This window comes from Salvelinus fontinalis, chromosome 24 (assembly GCF_029448725.1).
Source record: "Salvelinus fontinalis isolate EN_2023a chromosome 24, ASM2944872v1, whole genome shotgun sequence".
In the NCBI taxonomy this organism is placed as follows: Eukaryota; Metazoa; Chordata; class Actinopteri; order Salmoniformes; family Salmonidae; genus Salvelinus; species Salvelinus fontinalis.
Window position 1 is genome coordinate 40,428,777 of NC_074688.1, and position 10,000 is coordinate 40,438,776.

At 47.9% G+C, this 10,000-nt stretch overlaps 1 protein-coding gene across 1 annotated transcript in view; it reads right to left on the bottom strand.

Moving 5' to 3' along the window:
* Positions 1–10,000, bottom strand: part of LOC129822546 (1-phosphatidylinositol 4,5-bisphosphate phosphodiesterase eta-1-like) — a gene marked incomplete at its 3' end in the record, with an annotated part of 98,369 nt that overhangs the window by 27,500 nt on the left and 60,869 nt on the right. The window contains exon 3 of the mRNA XM_055880851.1: positions 4,946–5,092. Coding sequence (XP_055736826.1) covers positions 4,946–5,092 — 147 coding nt within the window. The remainder of the gene's footprint in view (positions 1–4,945; positions 5,093–10,000) is intronic.

Sequence of the window (10,000 nt, forward strand, 5' to 3'; positions counted from 1 at the left end):
TATGTTTCCCATGACAATAAAGCCCCTAAATTGAATTGAATTGATAGATTAAGGGATTGAGGGAGGGAGAGAGAGACACAGACAGAGAGGGAGATCTATACTCCAGTCCTGGGACAGAACCAGACAGAGAGGGAGAGTTATACTCCAGTCCTGGGACAGAACCAGACAGAGAAGGAGAGTTATACTCCAGTCCTGGGACAGAACAGAACCAGACAGAGAAGGAGAGTTATACTCCAGTCCTGGGACAGAACCAGACAGAGAGGGAGAGTTATACTCCAGTCCTGGGACAGAACCAGACAGAGAAGGAGAGTTATACTCCAGTCCTGGGACAGAACAGAACCAGACAGAGAAGGAGAGTTATACTCCAGTCCTGGGACAGAACCAGACAGAGAGGGAGAGTTATACTCCAGTCCTGGGACAGAACCAGACAGAGAGGGAGAGTTATACTCCAGTCCTGGGACAGAACCAGACAGAGAGGGAGAGTTATACTCCAGTCCTGGGACAGAACCAGACAGAGAGGGAGAGTTATACTCCAGTCCTGGGACAGAACCAGACAGAGAAGGAGAGTTATACTCCAGTCCTGGGACAGAACCAGACAGAGAAGGAGATCTATACTCCAGTCCTGGGACAGAACCAGACAGAGAAGGAGATCTATACTCCAGTCCTGGGACAGAACCAGACAGAGAAGGAGATCTATACTCCAGTCCTGGGACAGAACCAGACAGAGAAGGAGATCTATACTCCAGTCCTGGGACAGAACCAGACAGAGAAGGAGATCTATACTCCAGTCCTGGGACAGAACAGAACCAGACAGAGAGGGAGAGTTATACTCCAGTCCTGGGACAGAACCAGACAGAGAAGGAGATCTATACTCCAGTCCTGGGACAGAACCAGACAGAGAAGGAGATCTATACTCCAGTCCTGGGACAGAACCAGACAGAGAGGGAGATCTATACTCCAGTCCTGGGACAGAACCAGACAGAGAGGGAGATCTATACTCCAGTCCTGGGACAGAACCAGACAGAGAGGGAGAGTTATACTCGAGTCCTGGGACAGAACCAGACAGAGAGGGAGATCTATACTCCAGTCCTGGGACAGAACCAGACAGAGAGGGAGAGTTATACTCCAGTCCTGGGACAGAACCAGACAGAGAGGGAGAGTTATACTCCAGTCCTGGGACAGAACCAGACAGAGAGGGAGATCTATACTCCAGTCCTGGGACAGAACCAGACAGAGAGGGAGAGTTATACTCCAGTCCTGGGACAGAACAGAACCAGACAGAGAGGGAGATCTATACTCCAGTCCTGGGACAGAACCAGACAGAGAAGGAGATCTATACTCCAGTCCTGGGACAGAACAGAACCAGACAGAGAGGGAGATCTATACTCCAGTCCTGGGACAGAACCAGACAGAGAGGGAGAGTTATACTCCAGTCCTGGGACAGAACCAGACAGAGAGGGAGAGTTATACTCCAGTCCTGGAACAGAACCAGACAGAGAAGGAGATCTATACTCCAGTCCTGGGACAGAACCAGACAGAGAGGGAGAGTTATACTCCAGTCCTGGAACAGAACCAGACAGAGAAGGAGATCTATACTCCAGTCCTGGGACAGAACCAGACAGAGAAGGAGATCTATACTCCAGTCCTGGGACAGAACAGAACCAGACAGAGAGGGAGAGTTATACTCCAGTCCTGGGACAGAACCAGACAGAGAGGGAGAGTTATACTCCAGTCCTGGGACAGAACCAGACAGAGAGGGAGAGTTATACTCCAGTCCTGGGACAGAACCAGACAGAGAGGGAGATCTATACTCCAGTCCTGGGACAGAACCAGACAGAGAGGGAGAGTTATACTCCAGTCCTGGGACAGAACAGAACCAGACAGAGAAGGAGATCTATACTCCAGTCCTGGAACCGGACAGAACCAGACAGAGAGGGAGAGTTATACTCCAGTCCTGGGACAGAACCAGACAGAGAGGGAGATCTATACTCCAGTCCTGGGACAGAACCAGACAGAGAGGGAGAGTTATACTCCAGTCCTGGGACAGAACAGAACCAGACAGAGAAGGAGATCTATACTCCAGTCCTGGAACCGGACAGAACCAGACAGAGAGGGAGAGTTATACTCCAGTCCTGGGACAGAACCAGACAGAGAAGGAGATCTATACTCCAGTCCTGGGACAGAACAGAACCAGACAGCTACACTGCAATCTGTAACTGTAACGAACCCAAAACATGAGACCAAAAACCCACACACAAGCTTAAATAGCTTGGAGGAAAGATGAACAACACATGATTTCACATTTCAAGATGGTTAAAAGATTGTAGAAAGTTACATAAAGCATAGCCTAAGAATGTTAACCCAGCATCCCTAGCCGCGTCCTCAGAGCATGCGCAGACCAGCTGGCTGGAGTGTTTACGGACATACTCAATCAATCCCTATCCCAGTCTGCTGTCCCCACATGCTTCAAGATGGCCACCATTGTGCCTGTTCCCAAGAAAGCTAAGGTAACAGAACTAAATGACTACTATCGTAGTAAATGACTATCGTCTGTCATCATGAAGTGCTTTGAGAGACTATTCAAGGATTATACCAGCCCCACCCTACTTGTCACCCGAGACACACTCAAATTTGCTTATCGCCCTAACAGGTCCACAGACGATACAATCGCCATCAGACTGCACACTGCACACTGCCCTATCCCAACTGGATAAGAGGAATACCTATGTAAGACTACAGCTCAGCATTCAACACCATAGTAGTCTCCAAACTCATCATTAAACTTGAGACCTTGGGTATCGACCCCCCCCCCCCCCCCCCCCCCCCTATGAAACTGGGTCCTGGACTTCCTGATGGGCCGCCCACAGGTGGTGAAGGTAGGAAACAACATCTCCACCCAGCTGATCCTCAACACTGGGGCCCCACAAGGGTGCGTTCTCAGCCCTCTCCTGTACTCCCTTTTCACCCATGACTGCGTGGCCATGCACGCCTCCAACTCAATCATCAAGTTTGCAAACAACACAACAGTGGTAGACTTGATTACCAACAATGACAAAACAGCCTACAGGGAGGAGGTGAGGGCCCTGGGAGAGTGGTGTCAGGAAAATAACCTGACACTCAACGTCAACAAAACAAAAGGAGATGATCGTGAACTCCAAGAAACAGCAGAGGGAGCAGCCCCCTATCCACATCAAAGGGGCAGCAGTGCAGTAGGTGGAACGTTCAAGTTCCTCGGCGTACACATCACGGACAAATTGAAATTGTCCACCCACACAGACAACGTCGGAAGAAGGAGCAACAGCGCAACAGCGCCTCTTCAACCTCAGGAGACTGAAGAAATGTGGCTTGTTACCTAAAACCCTCACAAACTTCTACAGCTGCACAATCGAGAGTATCCTGTTGGGCCGTATCACCGCCTGGTACGGCAACTGCACCGCCCTCAACCACAAGACTCTCCACAGGGTAGTGCGGTCTGCACAACGCATCACCGGGGGCAAACTACCTGCCCTCCAGGACACCTACAGCACCCGATGTCCCAGGAAGGTCAAAAAGATCATCAAGGACAACAACCACTCGAGCCACTGCCTGTTTCACCCCGCTATCACCCAGAAGGCGAGGTCAGTACAGGTGCATCAAAGCTGGGACCGTGAGACTGAAAAACAGCTTATATCTCAAGGCCATCAGACTGTAAAATAGCCATCACTAACATAGAGAGGCTGATGCCAACATACAGACTAATATCACTGGCCACTTTAATAAATGGATTTAACAATGGTATCTATAGTCACATTAAATAATACCACTTTAATAATGTTTACATATCCTACATTACTCTCTCATATATATATATATATATATATATATATATATATATATATATATATATATATATACTGTATTTTATACCATCTATTGCATCTTGCCTATGTCGCACGGCCATCGCTGTCACGCCCTGGCCTTAGTATTATTGGTTTTCTTTATTATTTTAGTTAGGTCAGGGTGTGACATGGGGAATGTTTATGTTTTGTTGTTTTGGGTGTTTATTTGGTAAAGGGGTTAATGGGTGTAGTATATGGTTTTGTGTTGAGTGTAGATGTTTAGCATTGTCTATGGTGGTTAGTTATCTAGGAGAGTCTATGGTTGCCTGAATGAGTTCCCAATTAGAGACAGCTGATTTCGGTTGTCTCTGATTGGGAGCCTTATTTAGGGTAGCCATAGGCTCTCATTGGTTGTGGGTAATTGTCTATGTAAGAACGTTAGTAGCCTGTATGTTTGTGCACAACGTTTGTAGCTTCACGGTCGTTTTTGTTGTTTTGTTATTTTGTATAGAGTTTTTGTGTCGTGTTCATCTTCGTTGTGTTTAATAAAGAAGATGGCTTATTTTCCAAAAGCTGCATTTTGGTCCGTCAATCCGCCACACGATCGTGACAATCGCGCATCCATATATTTTATGTACATATTCTTATTCATCCCTTTACAATGTGTGTATTAGGAAGTCGTTGTGAAATTGTTAGATTACTTGTTAGATATTACTGCATGGTCGGAACTAGAAGCACAAGCGTTTCGCTACACTCACACTAACATCTGCTAACCAGGTGTATGTGACAAATAAAATGTGATTTGATTTGATTTGAATTGTCTGTATTGCTCGGATGTTGCCTAATTGTTGTGTCTCTGTTATGGGTAGAAATAGTGGTTACGGGTGAGAAATAGTGGTTACGGGTGAGAGATAGTGGTTACGGGTGAGAGATAGTGGTTACGGGTGAGAGATAGTGGTTACGGGTGAGAGATAGTGGTTACGGGTGAGAGATAGTGGTTACGGGTGAGAGATAGTGGTTACGGGTGAGAGATAGTGGTTACGGGTGAGAGATAGTGGTTACGGGTGAGAGATAGTGGTTACGGGTGAGAGATGGCGTGTAGGATGCAGTAAACTGTGTGTACTCACTCTTGGCCTTCTCGCTCTTGCGTGAGGGTCTCCATCGGATACAGGAGCGATGTTCGTCCAGGTAGAACAGTCTCACCAGCCCCTTGGAACCAGCCTTCAACTTCACCATCTGGGTCCCTGACTGCATGGCGCTCATACATCGCTCCACTGCAGAGAGACAGAGACGCAAACACACACGTCAATAGCGCACCGTGACAACAACAAAAAACTGAAGAGTCATTAATACTGCTAGAAGATTCTGATCTGAGATGATCTGGGCTGATCTGGGATGATCTGGGCGAGAACCAGCTGGGAAACATAGATGAAGCTGACAAAACAAAGGTCTAGTTCACCTAGTTCCTCACAACCAGGTCTAGTTCACCTAGTTCCTCAAAATCAGGTCTAGTTCACCTAGTTCTTCACAATCAGGTCTAGTTCACCTAGTTCTTCACAACCAGGTCTAGTTCACCTAGTTCCTCACAACCAGGTCTACTTCACCTAGTTCCTCACAACCAGGTCTAGTTCACCTAGTTCCTCACAACCAGGTCTAGTTCACCCAGTTCCTCACAACCAGGCCTAGTTCACCTAGTTCCTCACAACCAGGTCTAGTTCACCTAGTTCCTCACAACCAGGTCTAGTTCACCTAGTTCCTCACAACCAGGTCTAGTTCACCTAGTTCCTCACAATCAGGTCTAGTTCACCTAGTTCCTCAAAATCAGGTCTAGTTCACCTAGTTCTTCACAACCAGGTCTAGTTCACCTAGTTCCTCACAACCAGGTCTAGTTCACCCAGTTCCTCACAACCAGAGCTAGTTCACCTAGTTCCTCACAATCAGGCCTAGTTCACCTAGTTCCTCACAACCAGAGCTAGTTCACCTAGTTCCTCACAACCAGGTCTAGTTCACCTAGTTCCTCACAACCAGAGCTAGTTCACCTAGTTCCTCACAACCAGGTCAGAGAGATAGATAGAGAGAGATAGAGAGAGAGAGAGAGAGAGAGAGAGAGAGAGAGAGAGAGAGAGAGATTTATTTTCCCTTGTGTACTTTAACCATTTGCACATTGTTACAACACTGTATGTAGACATAATATGACATGTGTAATGTCTTTATTGTTTTGAAACTTCTGTATGTGTAATGTTTACTGTTAATTTTAATTGTTTATTTCACTCTTGTTTATTATCTACTTCACTTGCTTTGGCAATGCTAACACGTTTCCCCTGCCAATAAAGCCCCTTGAATTGAGAGAGAGAGAGAGAGAGAGAGAGAGAGAGAGAGAGAGAGAGAGAGAGAGAGAGAGAGAGAGAGAGAGAGAGAGAGAGAGAGAGAGAGAGAGAGAGAGAGAGAGAGAGAGAGAGAGAGAGAGAGAGAGAGAGAGAGAGAGAGAGAGAGAGAGAGAGAGACCAGTAGTGTGATCACTGGGGATCAACACAGAGATCTGATGCAACAATACTGTATTTTTCAGTAATCCACAACAACACTGTCTTCTTGAGTAATACACACAAATATGATCTCAGCATGATCAGACATCGATAGGGATCAGACACACACACACACAAACACTGACACACGCTCACACACACCCACACTGCCTTAACCCAGCGTGATCTGGCATGGCTAGATACCAAAGGAGTCAACTCCAAGTCAACTAGGAGTATTTAAATTGGAGAAGGTTTTGAGTTGGTTGAGACAGTATGAAAAGGAGTGAGCCATTAAAAACTCATATGGCTGGTTAATGGTCCTCTACGGCCGACTGCAGAGCTCTGACAGCATTCCTATTCACATGGCAAAAAACACTCAGAGAGAGAAACACACATACACGAACACACACACACACAACGCATGGGTGAGCTCAGGTGCTCAGCTACGTAGACATAGAGCGTGGAATGTGTTTGAGCAACCTGGAGCATTATCCTTTCACAAACACACACAGAGACGCACACACACGCGCAGACACACATTTACAAGCACACACACACACAAATCATGCATATGAAAGTAACCTTTATTTTGTGATTGATTCCCCTTTAGAAAAGGGAGACCAGGAAACACATTACACACCCACCAGTATATCAGAGACAGCCCACTGTAGTCCACACTACTGATCTAGTGTGGTAGAGACAGCCCAGTGTAGTCCACACTACTGATCTAGTGTTGTAGAGACAGCCCACTGTAGTCCACACTCCTGATCTAGTGTGGTAGAGACAGCCCACTGTAGTCCACACTACTGATCTAGTGTTGTAGAGACAGCCCAATGTAGTCCACACTCCTGATCTAGTGTTGTAGAGACAGCCCACTGTAGTCCACACTCCTGGTCCTGATCTAGTGTGGTAGAGACAGCCCACTGTAGTCCACACTCCTGATCTAGTGTGGTAGAGACAGCCCAATGTAGTCCACACTCCTGATCTAGTGTTGTAGAGACAGCCCACTGTAGTCCACACTCCTGATCTAGTGTTGTAGAGACAGCCCACTGTAGTCCACACTCCTGGTCCTGATCTAGTGTGGTAGAGACAGCCCACTGTAGTCCACACTCCTGATCTAGTGTGACAGAGAAAGCCCACTGTAGTCCACACTACTGATCTAGTGTTGTAGAGACAGCCCACTGTAGTCCACACTACTGATCTAGGGTGGTAGAGACAGCCCAATGTAGTCCACACTCCTGATCTAGTGTTGTAGAGACAGCCCACTGTAGTCTACACTCCTGATCTAGTGTTGTAGAGACAGCCCACTGTAGTCCACACTCCTGGTCCTGATCTAGTGTGGTAGAGACAGCCCACTGTAGTCCACACTCCTGATCTAGTGTTGTAGAGACAGCCCACTGTAGTCCACACTCCTGATCTAGTGTGACAGAGAAAGCCCACTGTAGTCCACACTACTGATCTAGTGTTGTAGAGACAGCCCACTGTAGTCCACACTCCTGATCTAGTGTGACAGAGAAAGCCCACTGTAGTCCACACTACTGATCTAGTGTTGTAGAGACAGCCCACTGTAGTCCACACTCCTGGTCTAGTGTGGTAGAGACAGCCCAATGTAGTCCACACTCCTGATCTAGTGTGACAGAGACAGCCCACTGTAGTCCACACTACTGGTCCTGATCTAGTGTGGTAGAGACAGCCCACTGTAGTCCACACTCCTGATCTAGTGTGGTAGAGACAGCCCACTGTAGTCCACACTACTGATCTAGTGTGATAGAGACAGCCCACTGTAGTCCACACTCCTGATCTAGTGTGGTAGAGACAGCCCACTGTAGTCTACACTCCTGATCTAGTGTGGTAGAGACAGCCCAATGTAGTCCACACTCCTGATCTAGTGTGACAGAGACAGCCCACTGTAGTCCACACTACTGGTCCTGATCTAGTGTGGTAGAGACAGCCCACTGCAGTCCACACTCCTGATCTAGTGTTGTAGAGACAGCCCACTGTAGTCCACACTCCTGATCTAGTGTGACAGAGAAAGCCCACTGTAGTCCACACTACTGATCTAGTGTTGTAGAGACAGCCCACTGTAGTCCACACTACTGATCTAGGGTGGTAGAGACAGCCCAATGTAGTCCACACTCCTGATCTAGTGTTGTAGAGACAGCCCACTGTAGTCCACACTCCTGGTCCTGATCTAGTGTGGTAGAGACAGCCCACTGTAGTCCAAACTCCTGATCTAGTGTTGTAGAGACAGCCCACTGTAGTCCACACTCCTGATCTAGTGTGACAGAGAAAGCCCACTGTAGTCCACACTACTGATCTAGTGTTGTAGAGACAGCCCACTGTAGTCCACACTCCTGATCTAGTGTGACAGAGAAAGCCCACTGTAGTCCACACTACTGATCTAGTGTTGTAGAGACAGCCCACTGTAGTCCACACTCCTGGTCTAGTGTGGTAGAGACAGCCCAATGTAGTCCACACTCCTGATCTAGTGTGACAGAGACAGCCCACTGTAGTCCACACTACTGGTCCTGATCTAGTGTGGTAGAGACAGCCCACTGTAGTCCACACTCCTGATCTAGTGTGGTAGAGACAGCCCACTGTAGTCCACACTACTGATCTAGTGTGATAGAGACAGCCCACTGTAGTCCACACTCCTGATCTAGTGTGGTAGAGACAGCCCACTGTAGTCTACACTCCTGATCTAGTGTGGTAGAGACAGCCCAATGTAGTCCACACTCCTGATCTAGTGTGGTAGAGACAGCCCACTGTAGTCCACACTCCTGGTCCTGATCTAGTGTGATAGAGACAGCCCACTGTAGTCCACACTCCTGATCTAGTGTTGTAGAGACAGCCCACTGTAGTCCACACTCCTGGTCCTGATCTAGTGTGGTAGAGACAGCCCACTGTAGTCCACACTCCTGATCTAGTGTGGTAGAGACAGCCCACTGTAGTCCACACTCCTGATCTAGTGTGGTAGAGACAGCCCACTGTAGTCCACAATCCTGATCTAGTGTGGTAGAGACAGCCCACTGTAGTCCACACTCCTGATCTAGTGTGGTAGAGACAGCCCACTGTAGTCCACACTCCTGATCTAGTGTGGTAGAGACAGCCCACTGTAGTCCACACTCCTGATCTAGTGTGGTAGAGAAAGCCCACTGTAGTCCACACTCCTGATCTAGTGTGTTAGAGAAAGCCCACTGTAGTCCACACTCCTGATCTAGTGTGGTAGAGAAAGCCCACTGTAGTCTACACTCCTGATCTAGTGTGGTAGAGACAGCCCACTGTAGTCCACACTCCTGATCTAGTGTGGTAGAGAAAGCCCACTGTAGTCTACACTCCTGATCTAGTGTGGTAGAGACAGCCCACTGTAGTCCACACTCCTGATCTAGTGTGGTAGAGACAGCCCACTGTAGTCCACATTACTGATCTAGTGTGGTAGAGACAGACCACTGTAGTCCACACTACTGATCTAGTGTGGTAGAGACAGCCCACTGTAGTCCACACTCCTGATCTAGTGTGGTAGAGACAGCCCACTGTAGTCCACACTCCTGATCTAGTGTAGTAGAGACAGCCCAGTGTAGTCCACACTACTGATCTAGTGTTGTAGAGACAGCCCAGTGTAGTCCACACTCCTGATCTAGTGTTGTAGAGACAGCCCAA